We start from the raw sequence: 16,773 nt of genomic DNA on the forward strand, positions 1-16,773 counted from the left end.
CTGATTTAAAACAATCAAATCCACCCTCAACTACAAATCTAAACAGTTTGAGTACCAGATGAGGAAAGTTGTATTAAATATTTATCATAACAGGTGTAAAGCTACTTGGACCTGAAATGTGCAGAGATTATCGTCATTTTGTTGCAGTCATAACCAAGAGAAACCTGCTAAGGAATGTGTTATTTGGAGGAATTCTCAAATGGCAGCATCTGATACCTGACTTGGTGGGGGCATATTTAAAAACAAAACTAAAATTAGGAAGTAGTAGATTATTAAAAGGCCTCAGCTAGGAGGAAGCCAAGTTGCACTGTAAATGGAGCACAGGTAAATCTAGGTTTCTTTTGAAAATGAAAAAGGTACAAGAGCAGTTATTAACTTCCCCTAGTCTGTACAAGTCTGCAGATCAACCCCAATAATCCAGCCCACATCCCCAAACACATGCCTCTTATTTTAAGATATCTTTATTAATCACATGTACATCAAAACACACAATGAGATTCATCTTTTGCATAGAGTGTTCTGGGGGCAGCCCACAAGTTTTGCCACACTTCCAGCACCAACATACCATGTCCACAACTTCCTAACCTGTACGTCTTTGGAATGTGGGAGGAAACTGGAGCACCCAGAGGAAACCCACACAGACACTGGGAGAACGTACAAACTCCTTACAGACAGTGGCAGGAATTGAACCTGGGTCACTGGTGCTGTAATAGCATTATGCTAACTGCTACAGTACTGTGCCTGCCTATGCCTTCAAGTTGCCCCTCAGCCTCTTATGTTCCAGTAAAATTAAAGAATACTTGAAATTAAGCATTTTGAGCCAACCATTTTAAGCATCGTACAAATGATTGCTCATTTTTAAGCTAAAGTATCACTGCATGGAATGAATTAGTTGACATTCCAGTTTTGTATGGGCCTAGTTTTGCAGTATCACCAAATGAAGCACCAATGCATATTGTACAAACAGTTCTGAAGATGTGGTATTAAAACAAAATGTTCATATTGCTTTGCGCCCAAACTATACACTCAAGTATACAATATCCTTTTTATGCATTGATGTTCTGACACTGAAAAGCAGCACTGAATCAGAGTAGATAGAGAATGCAACCAACTTAACTGGTTAGCTAGTAAAATAGCTATTTAAAGATCAACAATATTCTTCATCAAATCAGTATGTTTTTCCAAGTATAGCTTTGAATTCAATCATCTGTTGCTTTTTATTTTCCCTTGTGTATAAAGATCTGCATTTCTGGAGTCTGGAAATCCTCCAATTCAGCATGCTACCACCAGCAGCACTGTTTGCAAATTACTTCACATTGTGGGAAAGAAAAAAAGTCACTCCAACTGGTGTGAATGCACTGAAAAATACACCAAACATCCTATGCTTGGCCACACAAAGTCCAACAGGAGATTTAAAATTCCAATACTAGGCCTTCTATAGTCAGGTAGTTTGTCAAGTTGGCAAAAGTTTATTATAATCATTAAATTAAAACCATTTATTTTGAGAAAAAAAGTTTGATATTTCAGTCCCATCTGGTCTAATCTCAGCATTCATCATTTACTGATACATTGCTGGTGATTCTTTAATGTATTTAATTGTTAAGCCAACATTCATTTTTGTTGACCAGGATTTTCTTGAGAAATACCAGTGGTTCCACATAATTGCCAGAATCTCTTGATTCAACTCAAATCCAGCAGCACTTGCATTGGTTCACCAACTGCAGTCTGCTGCTGGGAAGCATGAACTTCTTGCACTCTTGGCTGTTATGTGAAACCACTGGCATCTGCTACTGTATCTACACTAGATTAGATTGCCAACAATTCATCAAATTCATTCATTTCAATGGAGAGGCAAGTCTCAATTTTTAATTGACTCAATTTAGAAATACCAGGAAGGAAAACAACTTATAACAAGTTTAATTTAAAAATTTCTCTTCCACTCACTGGGCTTCCAGTTGCCATGCTCCTTTTACTCTCACCTGGTTATTTCCCACATTCCCCTTAAGAGTTCACTGGAAAACTTATTCCACTATGTAACAATTTAAGTATTGGATTATTAATAGATTAACATATGATAGTCCAGAAAACCTACTTGTCCAGCACCAAAGGTCGAAGCATACCAGATTAACAGAGTTTTACTGCTCGGTCTGCAAGGACCAAATATCTCCTCCAAAAAGTTTTGAAAAAAATCAGAAATAGATGTAACTGTTGTAATGCATTTATACCATTGCCTAACACAAAGCAATTTCACCCTTTTTCAAAAAGTGATATTTTTGTTACCAAAATATATTTTCTATCACTTCTACAGTTTAGGTTATGTAGTGTGTTATTTTCCTCAAGAGTGATCTTGTCTTTTCAAGGAGTATTTGGTAGAAGGTCTTTGGCTTTCTATTTTATATGAATGTAACAAATTGAAACATCAACTTTTCAACTTTATCAACATTTAATAACACTAATGTAAATACAGATACTGTGTGCTAACAAAAATAAAAAGCTTGGCTTAACATACAAAAAAATGCACCCAACAAGTTATTTTTTTACTATTCAAATGAGGAAGACTTTAAAATTATAAAACCTTAAAGAGTGGGAGCACCACTTATTTGAACAACTGTTCTGTTGTACACAAGACATGCTTTACATTGATTTTGACTAAACATCGCAGAACTTTGATATTTTAAACCTATTAGCAATATTATTCAAATAATTTGAACCACCAAAAAAAATATATACCTACATACAGTGACAGGACAAAGAATACAAAAACAAGCTTGATAAAAGATCCTTTCTATGAGAATAAAATACAGCATCCCCAATTTTGTGAACTCGTCCAAGGAGAAAATAATGTAACAGCTTAGTCATCACAAAAATTACTTAATATAGATTACATCATTCTATAAGGCAGTTTTTGGGATCCATACAAAGACTCATTCTGAACTTTATGGAGAGGGGAAGGAAATTAAAACAGGTGATATTCTATAAATCTTAGTAATGAATTATCAACATTCATGGTATATTGGTGAAAGCTATATTTAGTTCATCCATCAGCAAAATGGGTATCACAAATCATCAACAGGCTGCCACATTTCATTTGTCAGTGTAAACTATTAGATAATTTACAATGTGCAAGTCAGTGAAACAAGGGCACAGTCATTCTTGAAAAATGTTAGTGTACTATGACTCAGCAATTCAGGCATTTTCACACATGCCATTTATTGAATTAAATGCTCCCATAAAGTGCAAATTTATAGATTTTTACTGTATCTAGATTGTTAAATAGCTAATTTGCCTAAATGATCTAAGTGAAAAATTTGGACTGGCAGTGTTGGATGAATGCCAAACATATGACACTTCATGACATTAATTGCCAGTAATACCCAAAAAACTATTTCAACTAGTTCATAACCTTCACAAAAAAAGGTGCCCTAGAGGTGCCTTTTACACTAGGATTGCAGTAATTGATCCAATTTCAATGTAAAATATGCCACTTCAACATGAAGTTAAATCAAAGTGTAAATTTAACTACAGCTAGAAATGACCAAAGAATTTTGCATATTATTGGCGTATTAGCCAATACAATTTGTTTTGTTAAGATTATACTATTTGCAGGCAATTCCAGAAGAAAAATGGAGAACTAAGAAAAATAAGCATACAAGATAGTTCATATTAAAGCCTACATTTCCAAAACTCTGCCCATTCTAAATGGCAGGTGATATTTTTCTTCAATTATGCTTCAATAAACTACACAGTTTAATACTGATATACATCCTTTAAAATGCATCTATAACTTAATGAGCATGTCACGTTCCAAGTCAACATTAAGTAGTAGTTTGTATATTACTGGAAGACTGAAAACTAAGCCAGTAAAGTTAGTAATCAACTACAATGTAAAAGGTGCATTAAGCAAAGTGTGTCTTTATAATAGATCCAGTCCAAAAAAAGGTGTGTGTATGTATGTGCACGTGCCTGTATGTGGTTCTGGGGGGGGGTTGGAAAGAGAAGAGAGAAGGGAAGAGGAGGAAAAGGAAAGGCTTTACAAAAAAAGATTCGATATTAAACAACCAGCCGCTTCAAACTGCATTTTCATGTAATGATCTTTAAATCAGATGATGCATTCCCTGTTGATCATAGCAATATTTTAACCTCAAAGTGGAGATCAACCAGCCCTTGTTTCATGTTATAAATTCATGAAACTTTATTTTCCATTATATGTTTTTGGAAAGGAAAAGGATGATGACAATACCTAACACTTCAAAAAGTTCCTATTAAAAGACTGCATTTTGATATACAGGATATTGTCCAAAATAAACACTTCGGGTAATAATCTTTTGAAGACTGTGCTATTAACTTCATCTTGTTGATAAACTTGACTGAAAGTAATTAATTTAGTATACCGTAACTGCCTTACCTACATTGTTGCATTTTTGTAGAATACTATTCACAGTTGACATGAGCAAGTTTATTTTGGGAAAGACCAATCCTTACACATGTAACAAATAATATTTTTGCCTTAATAGCATAATCAATGCTGAAAAAAGTTAAAAGGATGCCTTGCTCCTTATAATTAAATTGCTACCAATAATGCATCATCAGTGCCCCATATCACATAAAAATTCACCATTTTTCAAATGCATGGGAATTTGAGAAAAAAAAATGATGCAGTTACTATGGCATACAGGTCAATTGTTATAGTACAAGGATTTCAGATTTTATTACTTTTCTGCGTATGGCTAGATAGGCAATAAACATCTTTGGTAGAGGTTGTCTAAGGCAACAGAAAAATGCAAACTAGAAAATCACCTGCTTTAGAAGCACAAATTGCTGACATGGTCAAAAAGTAGCTTTAATGACACCATCATGTTACAATTCATGTTAATCTTAATCCAATGTTTAAATCAAAGCCAAGTTACATTAGTGCAACTGACCTGCAACAATGTATTAACAAAAAAAAAACCAGAAAGACCAAGTCAGTCCTTTTCTCTTCATTGACCAGTACAAATTAAAAAAAAGGGGAAAAAAAATCAATTCACATGATTCTGATGTGAACACATACCAGAATATTAGCTGGTCTGTACATCTGACATTCACACATTCTAATAACTTTAAAATTGTGCAAACTTGGTATCACTATCAAGGTTCTGTGCCCAATTTAACGTTTGCAGCTAGTTATACAAAATAGAACAAGAAAGAAAAGCAGCCCAGCCTATTAGCCAGGAAACACAAGGCAAGAATTAGGGTTTAAGCAACCCATTATGATGCATTAATTCAACAGATTACAGCTTGGTGCAACGAATCAAAATTTTGTTATACCACAGTCCCTACAATTTATACTCTAAAAATAATGTAATCTTGAGATTCAGTCAAGCTATACAGAACAGTTCTAAATGCATACATATACTGGTTTAGTTAACAAGTCTTTTCAACAAATGTTTATCTAAGACTTTTAACCATTTAATACAATTTTCATCCGAATTATCTTTAAAAGATTTCTGCGTGAAACAGCTTACAACACAATTCACAAAGTCAACAGCAAGCTATCACAGTGTGGTTTGCTGTACCATTATTGTAGTCCCATTACAAAAACACAAAACAGGCTCAGAAGAAAGTTTGATACTGGATTTAAGTGCTTGTAGATATTTAATGCTTACAGCAAGTCAGATTTTTTTGGGAGGGGATAAAACAAAAACGCATTTCGAATCTGTTTTCTTAGGTCTTTTATGGCTAATTTTGAATATGGATGTTGTTCCCGAATTTAAAGTGCTAGGACATCTGTCTGTCTTTAAACCATTCCACAAATTCATCCAATAAGACTGGCCCTGAAAGAAAACAATTAAATTAGAATTTAATATTGCAATCAGAACATGATGATGTAGATTAAAGCACCATTAAAAGATATCAAGCTCAGTACAGTTACTTCAAAGTAAAGTGGTATTTTCACGTTATTTAAGGCATAAAAAAATAGAAGGCATTGGCGTGATCCCCATCTGGAAATACCAAATTTTAGGTCATAGTTTTACAATTAGACAGGCAGATGGGCAACTAAAGAGAAACCATGGGCTGGACATCCAACCTAGAGGGCAAGATTAAAATGAAAAAAAAATCAAACTCACAAGGGACATGATGAAGTTTATAAGATTCTACAGGAGATGTTCTACTGGAACATTAGTATTTTCTGATCTAATGCACCTCTGGACTTATTATTTGAAACAGTTTAAGATGTGTTGAATCATAAAACTTTACACAGATACCATTTTTATTTCTTCTGGTTTGGGCTACAGATTATCCAATCATTTTGCAATCCCAGTTGTGCACATTTACTTGATTAGTAAGTTATATAGAATTAGAAAGTGTTCAGTCAATAGCAAAAACAATTCACAAATTGGACAAAAACTTCGATCAAGGAACTTGTCACAACTTCAAATGGAAGCAGATGCAAAATAACCCAGACATTAAAAACATAGTATGGGCAAGGTAGAAAGTGGGCCAAGTATTAAAACTTTGGGATAACCTGTATCCACCTAATGAAAACCAGGGAGACAGATTGTTAAAACAGATGATTTGTCACAGATGTCTCAACCATTCTCATCATCTTCAATTTTAAAACTGCCTGACTTAGAAGGCAAAAGGCACCCATCTGAAACTGGCAGGATTCCTTGTTAAATACACTGATTAGGATCCAATGACATCATCAGATCCCAACCCAACTGTCTTTGAGCAGAGTGGAGAGCCACTGCAGCTTTCCAAACAGCTAAAGATAGGTGAGAAGAGGACCAAAAGCATTTCAAGAGAATCTTTTTTAACTTTGCACTCTTTAAGGGACATACACACTCAGGAGCTCACCACCTATAAAGTTTTGTATTTTTGCTATTCCAGTGGCTGCTGCTCCTCCATCAAACAGTAACAGCCTCATTCTGCCATGGACAGATTGGAAACTATTTTGCCCGTTTTTAAATAACTCCCTCCCCATTGCTCGGAGAACTAATAAAAATGAAAACAAATATAATGAACAAGAGCGTAAATTAAAAGCTTTTCACCATTCCTCACTCCACGACAGATGATTTTTCTTCAATTTAACAACCAAAACTTAAATCAGTTCATTTGAAGTGTCTAAACAGAATTGAAAGTTACGTAGAGGTAGATCAGAAATAATTAGTTACTCCACATGCTGTTGACTAATATGTACCATAGGAACACCATCTATGAATGGCATTAGGTAGGATAACTAACTTACCCTGCAGGGCTTTCTTCATTCTTTGACTAAGCACCCTCCACACACTGCAAGAGTAACATTTAACTTGATCGGTTCTGCAGGTGTTCAGCATGTGCATGAAAACGTCACTGAATGCAAAAGATGCATTCAGTGTGGTCTCTCTATAAAGCTCCAATAACAATGTCAATTCACCAAAGCTTGTGAAACCGGCTGTTAAATTACCCCAACTCTTTTTCTGAAAAAGTACATCCTTGCAGATACCCATAGAAACACGAGGTATGGGGGTGGGATAATCATGGTGTGTGGAAGTTGCCCTTGATTTTGGAAATAAGAGACCCTAAAAATTATACAATCTACTTTGTTAAAATCTTCCCAGAGTGGCAGTTTAATAATGTACAGCAGAGGTACGTGAAGCTACCTGACAGCAGTTGTACTAATAACAACAAATACCTACTATCTAGCAAACCTAGATAGTAACAGTATAAAAGTGTGAAAGTATTGACATGTTATGTACTTTCAAAAACCAAGTGAAGCCTGTTCGAGTTGTTTAGGAACAGAGTTAGAATAACCCATTTCACCATAAAGGGTTTTTACTCTGAAATGACAATAGTTCAGTGAGCATTCAGATATCAGCCAACGTAAGTGTGCTTTGAATCTTTATCCATAGAAAATCTGTATTTGTGAAACTCTTCAGTTGATGCATACTTCAGTATCTATAAACATTTATGTAGTGAAAGTGGAAATGTAACTTCCACTAGTGTGGCAGTGAATAGGTGGACAATTCCAGATCAAAATGAAAGGCAGAAAGATGGCATCATATAGTTAATGAAGTCCACATCATGGATAGATTAAATGTGTGGACAACTTAGTCCTAAAGAGTAGGCAAGGCTCAACCAAGAACAATTTTTAGAGGTTGCAAAGCATGATTAAATAATAGATGAACTGTTAACTTTAATTGAACAGCTTTAAACAAATGCCTGGACAGACTCTACACTTATTAAACAACATACTGAGAAAATATCTGGCCTCAACTTAGAAGCTCTATGTTAAGCAGAGAACTAAAATTTGAAGTGCATTAAAAGGTCACCATAAATAACTTACTATTTTGAGTGCTCTGCTTTTTTTTAAAAACACCAGTGGTAAAGGCATGTCAAACGTGTCAGGCATAGCAGAAACCATTCAATTCTGATTAAGCCTGTCCTGAGAACTTGTAGGTAAAGTGTTTACCTTGGGAGAAGAGAAAAAGTTTCCAGACAGCTCAAGTGCAGAGCATTTTTCCCCACTTACGATTGAGAATGTGTGTTTAGAACCAATACAGTATTTATTCAAGCTGAATGTATCTTGAGACGGGCACCAACAGCATGGCATCATGGAGGAAGATGGAACATGAGAAAGTCTATAATCATGTGTCCAATACAGAACACTGTTATGTTACTATTTAACTAGTTGCATACTTTGCAAAAAAGAATGATCAAGATCTTGCTAGCCTTAATTCAAGGTAGGATAAACCAGGTGGGCAACTTGTATACCCCAAATTAGTTTAAAGTATGCAGCCTGTTAGGGACTCATGAGTTATGGAATTATGTGAATATAACAGCCATTAATTCAAATGAGAACCATTCTTCAGTTTTTAATGTAAACTGCAAGCAGTAAACAGTTTGAAGTTAAAAGGACAGCTTTGTAAATAGAGAGTACAGTCTACTGGCCCACAGCCAGGGGCTGGCTGCTCAAAATGTGGTTTGTAAGGTGAAGTGACCATGAGACATTCTTGTCTGCATCAGCCAAACGCAAGACAACAGGGTTATGTTAATTGGCCTATAATCAAACCAGGCAACACTGGCCAAGTTATTTTGCACCATTGTGACCAAGTTCAAGGAATTTTGCAGACCAGTCTGATTTTGTCACCTAGCACATCAGACGTGGTCACAGGCAGATTTGCTCGATCAATAGTTGGGATATTTGTGTACTCAGAGTCAGCCCTCACAGCATTAACCTTGGGCATCAGGTTTCTCTGTCCTCAGAAGCTTTTAGATCATCTGTACGAATTACTTTGTCCCAGCAAAGGTGTATGAATATTCAGAGGCTGCAACTCAGTGGAAGCACTCTCAGACGCAAAATACTGAAGTAAACGATGCCATTGTAGCTATTGAAATTGTGTTGAATCAGCTGCTGTTACTTTTGATCTTATGATATAAAAATTTGAAGTTCTTGAAGTTAAGGAAACTACCGAGGTCTCCAGGAGAAAGCCTGCTTGTTGTGATGAATAAAGACTTTTATATCATCAGCTTCAGTGTCTCTCTGGTGACTCAATTCACAGTCACAACACAGCCCACGCTAGAAGGTACCTTTTTAATGCCCATGGAAAGAGGTGTTGTTGAGATCTTCCATGCAAAACCCATTCATTTTAACATATTTCCAACCAGAGCCTTTGTGGATGGTTAGACTATATGGTGTTCTGCAGGGAATTCAGGAGCTGAGCTTTTTTGATAGCAAAACTAGGCAGAATCAGGTGGTCATGATTCAGGTCCCACTCCAGAGGCTTGAGCACAAAAATCTAGCTGGCACACCAGTGAAAATTGTCTAGATGCAACATTAAACCAAGTCTCCATCTGCTCTCTCAAGTATACATAGGAATTCCCTAACACTACTTTGAAGAGCAGAGTTCTCACCAGTGATCTGGCTAATATCTACTCCTTGAACACTTCTACAACAGATGACCTAGATATTGTCCTGCTGTTTGTGGCAGTTGCCATGTGAAAAATCATCTGCCTCCTCCTTCAATAAGGATACCTGAATTGCATTTCATGGGTTGCAAAGCATTTATTTCAACACCCAACTTGCATGACAGAAATGCAAGTTGTTCTTTCTACCTTAAGCAATTTGTATCCCCAGGGTGAATGCATCCACAAGTAGACTATTCACAAATACTTTTCTTTTTCCCTGGAATCCACAGTCTCAGAGTAGGAACAGAAATGTAAACACTTGCCACTGGGTACTCCAAATAATGTCTGTAGGAGAGCCTTCTGCCACGGAGAATCGCATATGAAACTTTTCAAAATACTTTAAAACCACCAGTTCTTGGGCAGTGCAACTATTTTCAGTGGATTCTGCACAACTTTTCCAATGAATCCTGACAAGAATGAATCATTTGTTCAGATACAGGAATATGCAGTGAAGCTGCACTGGAGAAACAGGCAGTCAAGAAATAAAATTTCTAAATTACTTTATGAAAGTGGTGCAAGTTACTCAAAGCATCACTGCTGTGACAGCTACAATGCCCAAAAAAAGTGGCTGGAGCTTCCATTGGGTAGCTCCTGACACAAATTCTGCCTGTGATCAGTGATCAATTCAGTGTGTGAGTTCCCAGATAAAACTGTCAAAGAGCAGATTGTATGCAGTGTCACAGCTGGAATATCTTTGTGACATGTTGTCTAGGTAATAACCTAAACAGAGGCTGTGTCTTTCATATACAATTTGACATTGTTCAAATGCTTTTCTTAGTACTGCCTGAGTATGCCTAGCAGTTCCACCAACTATTTACAAAAAAGACTTTTCTGACAAAAAGAGTTGTCATAGTTGCTGCTACAGCTCCTATGGAATGCCAGAGGTAGCTACACCATGCTGCAAAGCAAAACATCACTGCTGTTGCAGAACAAAAGTTTACACCTTGCCTTCAATGACAACCAGTGCTCAGCTGCAATAGTCTGCTGTGCACTTTATTAATTGCATGTAACTGTGGGATCTCTAATGAACTAGCGGACCACCAGATAGCATGTCATCCAGAGATCTTTTGAGCCTCAAATAGATTCACCAACCATGTACATTTGAGCTTACATTCAGAGTTGACCAAGCAGAGCAAAGAACTGAGTTTCCGGCATTTAAAAATCTTAATAAATACTTCAATATTTGTATCACTGTAGAACATTTAACATCAATTTTAAAATTAGGATGCAAGTGTTTGACTCTGCCCTTCTGTAGAAGACGAAATCTAAACCAGAAATAGAATGGTCATAAAACTGAATAGTCCATTTAACACAAGGCATCGAAGACTGCCAATCACTACCCAATTATACCATGCAGCCAACTTCAATCCAGTGAAAGATCAGAGTGCTCATTTATAAAAAAAGATCTGTTCTTTGTTGAGTGCTGGAGGATGGCAGAACACAAAGTGGTTAAAACAAATCATAGGGCAATATGGATTATTGCTGATTAAAATAAAAGTTGTACACTCAGTCTGCAGAAAAAGGCCCTTCACCCCACTGAGTGCACATCAACGTTCAAGCATCCCTTTTACACTAATCCTACACGACCTAAATTTTTATTCTCCCCACTAACCCATTAATTCCCGCCATTCCCATAGATTCTATCACTCATCAGGAGGAATTTGCAGTGACCACTTAACCTCTTTGGGCTGTTTTTGGGATATAGGAGGAAACAGCACCAAAGAAAAACCCATATGCTTAAAAGGGAGAACATGCAAACTCCACAATCACCAGAGGTCAGGATTGAACCCAGAATGCTGGAGGCAGCAACATTACTAGCAAATTCACTGTGCCACCCCAATTTATTAAGATACTGAATAGAGTAAGCAAATTTTCAAGTACTATTTTTCTGTAGGTATTTGACTTGATTGGTGTATGTTAAGTACCCAAAATAAAACTTGTATCAGGACAGCAATATAATCCATCTCTAAATTAGCAGTTGGCCCAAGTGTATCCCATACCCAAAAAGATTTAACTAGCTTTTTTTAATGTTTGAAGATTTAGTGAAATCCTGGTTTAAACTTGCAATCTATTCAATGTGAAGCTCCTAGATGCCACTTCTTGGTCATGAGGAAAGGCAAAGTAATGTTGAGCTTCCTCCAGGAAACAGGAAAATTTTAGGGAAAAAGTCACTGATTAGTTCTGTACATTGTCCAGCATCAGGTCTCTTTTTCAGCAGCCAGCTGGAACTCACTGCCTCAGCCACAGGTGCTAAGAAGTTAATCAGACAAGGAGAAAACAAGAAAGTGAGTTCCTCTTGGTATACTTACAAGCCCCATCTTCATCATAGTTGCTAAGATCAAGGTTAATTGTTCTGCTAAATTCAAGCACGTTGCACCACTGGTCCTTGTTGATCACTTTATACTTGGATTGCTGCAAAGAACGAAATTTTAAAAATAGCAGGGATCACTTTGCCCAACTTTATGATGCAGAAGAAAGTCAGTTTTGCTTTGTGGAATAAAAATAAGCCGTGTTTTGCTTTACCCCTTGCATTTTGCCACAGCACATCAAATTTAATGTTGTACTTCAGCAGAAATGTAAACCAATGATGTTCAGGTGTTTACTAAAATAAATTTACAGGATAAAATTAGAGCTTAAACCAAGTTCTCAGACTTCTATCAACCAGATTTTTTTTGGTGCAGTTCATTGTATATCTGTCTGGAATTTGCTGATGTACTAGCAGACATTAAGATGCATGGCAATGATTTGAGCATTTTAATGTAGGACAGGGTTGTTCAAAAAAAAACTATTGGCTATTCACTGTACTCATGTGAGTATTATGATGACTTCAGCAAAAACTATATGATGCAGTAAATGTACTTTACATCTATTTGTATTTTTCCCCAAAACAATTTACAGCTACTCAGTTAGCAAAATCATCAAGCAATCATTCAAAAAGTTCAAATGCTCTTTCACAACTTACTATTTTACCTACAATGCACAAAAATGTCAAGGTTCTCATAGCACTGGCTGTGAGAATAACAACATTTATGTCACATGCTCAACAAGTGTCTGAATGAGAAATGCAATTATCCATATCCAAAGTTGCATTTATGATTGATACATTAGACTGTTCATCAAAAAATTCATAGGCATGAGGAATCCAAGGGAATAAAAAACCAGGGGGGGGCGGGGTGCAATTTAGTAAGGAAGTAGCAGAAATTCAGTCCACTTTCTAGTCAATGCACAATGCCTAGTTTAAACAACAATTAGCCAAATCTCTCTGCATTGTCAACAGCTACAGAATTGAAATGCATGTGCATCTACCTTCAGAGATTGGAGAAATTATTAGTCAACTTTAATTTCCCTAGACGGAAGCTAAAAATTTTATAATCAGTTTGAGATCTTTTAAAAAAAGTTTATTGATTCTGTTTCTACTTGACAGCAGTGTCAGACTTTAATTTTCTATAACATTTCAAGTAATAAGATTTAATTTGTTTTTAATGAAATTGTGAAAATGGAACCAAATTTCTAAAATTGTAAATGAAATTCTATTCTAGAAGGAACATTATTGTAATTTATACAAGCAATAGTAAGACCACTATAACCAATTAATGTAACATTTACATTTTAATACCTCAAGGAACTGATGAAAAGCTGGGAAGAGTGGCCAAGTTTTTCCTAAAAGTAGTCCCAGCATGCATTTAGCAGTGCTCATCTCCAAACTGCGTTGATCCTTTTCCTGTTAATAGAAAACAAATATCAAATACAAGCAGCAGACAGAAATTGAATGTGAAGTGTCAATAAAATCACTTTCAAGTACTGACTGGCAACAACGTTTCAGCACTTATTTTGAATGCAATGTTAGTGGGTAATTTTAATATGCCAATGAGAATTTTATGCACACAATTGTGTTTCTCTCAAGTTTTTTTTGGCACCACATAAATTTAGTGCAATAAATTACCATCAAGATGATGGACATGTTAACTGAATGTCAATGCCTCACCCATCTCAAAAAAATTGTCCTTTTGAGCTCAATGTAAATCACTAAAATTTGTGCATTTTTCCTTATTTGTATCCCTCCAAGTGGTAGATGCAATTTAATCCTGACAAATGCAAGGTGATACTTTTTAGAAGGGTAAAAAGGGTAGGAAGTACACAGAAAATGGTAGGACGCACAGGTTTGTTGATGAACAAAGGGACCTTAGGGGATGCTTGCCTTCCTTGGCTGTGGCATAGAATACAAGAGCGGGGATTAAGCCATACCTGAAGTACTGTGTGCAATATATGAAGGACACGATTGAGTTAGAGAAGGTGCACAGCACATTCACCGAGTTGTTACCTGGACTGGAGATTTCAGTTACAATAAGTGACAGGATAGGTCGGGTTTATCTTCCACGGAGCGGAGGAAGCTGAGCAGTCATCTGATGGACATATGCAAAATTATGAAGGGTGGATAAGAATCTTTATCCTATGGTGGGAGTGTCCAAGACAAAATGGGCATAAATGCACAGCGAGAGAAGATCCAAGGGTGGCGGATTTTATTCAAACAGCACTTGGAATCTGCAAATGCACTGCCTAAGGAGGAGGAAGCAGATAGTCTCACATTTAAAAAGCATTTGAATGGCCAAGGCTATGGACCTAATGAAGATGGTAATGACCACCTGCTTTTCTCCACAGATGCTGCCTGGCCTGCTGAGTTCCTCCTGCATTAGTGTTTTTGACCTAATGAAGGTAATTGGTAAAACATAGATGGGTGCAACAGTCAGCTAGGACGTGGTGTGCCAAAGGATCCATCCTGTGGTGTATGACTCAGGTCTTTTGAAACATACAAGATCCTAAAGGCAGAGTAGATGTTGAGATGTTTTCACTAGTGGAACAGTATCAATCAAGAGGACATAGTTTCAAGATAAGGGGCTGGTCACTGAAAACAGAGGTATATACAAATTTCTTTTAGCAGAGTATTGGGAACCTCTGGAATTCTCTACTCCAGAGAACTGTGGAGGTAAATAAATTTGAAAGATTGGGGACTTGAGAGCAAAGAGCACCTGGCACAGAGCAGGAGTCAAAGCCTGGGGCTGATCATCCATGATCATATTGAATGGCTGGGCATGCTTGAGGGACCAGGTGGCATATTCCTGCTTCTACCTTGTGTTCAGCAAATTTGATATTATAGTAAGGAAAATCATTTTCCAGTGGCAGAAATCCTGGTGCAACATCCCATAGCATTTAGCAAGAAGATTATCAAATAAAACTTGATACCATGCTGAGCCACAAAGATCAAGATGCTGCAAAATCCTAATAATCCTCTGTTTAAAACTCCCAGTGCTCCAGCTTCTAGCTCACCAGAGCTCGGTTTCTCATGCTCCCTTTAAACTCACCTGGTTCACTGAAAAGTTTGTTATACTTCTGTGTAATATCTAAAAAAGTGGATTGATGTATTTATAGGAGCAATAATCCAGAAAATCTGCCAGTCCAGAGGGTGCCAAATTATTCGTGTTTTACCATAAACTTTGTGTTAAGTCTTAAGAAGCATCTTTAAAGGTGGAGATGCAGGTACAGTGGAGAGTTCAGGGAAGGTAGGACCAAAGCAGATGAAGGCACAGCTGGCAATAAAGGAAAAGTTAAAAATCAATGACATGCAAAGCACCAGAATTGCAGGAGCAAAGCCACCTCAATGATTTGAAGAGCTGGAAGAGGTTACAGAGATAGGGATGGGAAAGACAGATTTTGAAAATATGGCTGAAGTTTAAAATGGAGGTACATTTGGACCAGAACCCAATTGTAGGTTGGCAAACATGGATGATGAATGAACGAGATGTGATGCAGGTTAGAACATGGGGATGAACGTTTTGGATCAAGTCAAGATTGTAAAAGGTTGAATGAAAGGACAGCCGGAGAGCATCAAGTCCAGAGATAACAAAGGGAGAAATGTTTTAACATCTGATGAGTCAGGGCAGAAGTATAGATGGATGAAATCAGAGGTGCACATGGTGGGTGAGAGAAGTGATCCAAAATCTATCTTTAAGATAACTGGAAAAGTGACAAGGCTGTACAAGTAAATCAGTTAGTTTGAGTAAACATTTTTAGCAGAGTAAATGCTTTGCAAGCTGATAGCAGTAATAATTATTACATATCATTGTGTTCCCCAGTAGTGATGATGAGCTTGTAACAATTTTCTTAGAAAATAATTAGAATACATCACAGCAAGGAGTGATCAGTATTGACAAGGCCAATGGATAGTTAAATACTCACTGTCACTTGATTTCTGCAGGAGTTGTAACTATTAAAAATAATTAAAAGCCCTGTCTTAAATGCAGAAGACAATTTGAGTGGTTTTGAGAAACATACAAAAGTTATTGAATCAACAGTTTCAGCAACTACCCAAAGCAGTATTTTTCTAATGAGGTAAAAGACGTCAGGACAGCAGATGTCAATTTGCTGTCATCCTATGAGCACAGCTAAATTTTGGTACTTGTTCTGCTGACAATTTTGTAAGTTTTGCTAAAATAGAGCACTTACCCGTGCAAAATCAAATGCATATCTGTATATAAGTTTAAAATTTGTGGGCTCATTCAACAACGACCTCAAGTAATCTAGTGAATTTCTCAGTTTTTCAGTTGTGTCGCATCTAAAATTGGAAACAGAAATTGAACTAAAATCTTCTGCAGCACTTCAATAGCCCAAATCACATCGAGTTTCCAGACCAAATGATTAACACTGTTTTACCAAAAGATGGAATAAAAGTTGGTGAGGAAGTGAAATAAAGAAAAGGTGTGCATGTGGGGGAAGACAAAGGATAATCTAAGGGTTGTGCAAAATTAGTTTTAGTGGGTCTAAACAAATGCAAAGCTCCATAATTTT

At 36.7% G+C, this 16,773-nt stretch overlaps 1 protein-coding gene across 3 annotated transcripts in view; it reads right to left on the bottom strand.

Moving 5' to 3' along the window:
• Positions 1-11: 11 nt before the first annotated feature.
• The window catches only part of dcun1d4 (DCN1, defective in cullin neddylation 1, domain containing 4 (S. cerevisiae)), a 41,653-nt gene continuing 24,891 nt past the window's right edge, over positions 12-16,773 (bottom strand). For all 3 annotated transcript variants that reach the window (XM_052035958.1, XM_052035951.1, XM_052035943.1), the window contains 4 exons: positions 16,432-16,540; positions 13,547-13,651; positions 12,240-12,342; positions 12-5,813 (listed from right to left, as the gene is read on the bottom strand). In XM_052035958.1, coding sequence (XP_051891918.1) covers positions 5,758-5,813; positions 12,240-12,342; positions 13,547-13,651; positions 16,432-16,540 — 373 coding nt within the window. In that variant the 3' untranslated portion in view covers positions 12-5,757. The remainder of the gene's footprint in view (positions 5,814-12,239; positions 12,343-13,546; positions 13,652-16,431; positions 16,541-16,773) is intronic.

Source organism: Pristis pectinata, chromosome 2 (assembly GCF_009764475.1).
Source record: "Pristis pectinata isolate sPriPec2 chromosome 2, sPriPec2.1.pri, whole genome shotgun sequence".
Lineage (NCBI taxonomy): Eukaryota > Metazoa > Chordata > Chondrichthyes > Rhinopristiformes > Pristidae > Pristis > Pristis pectinata.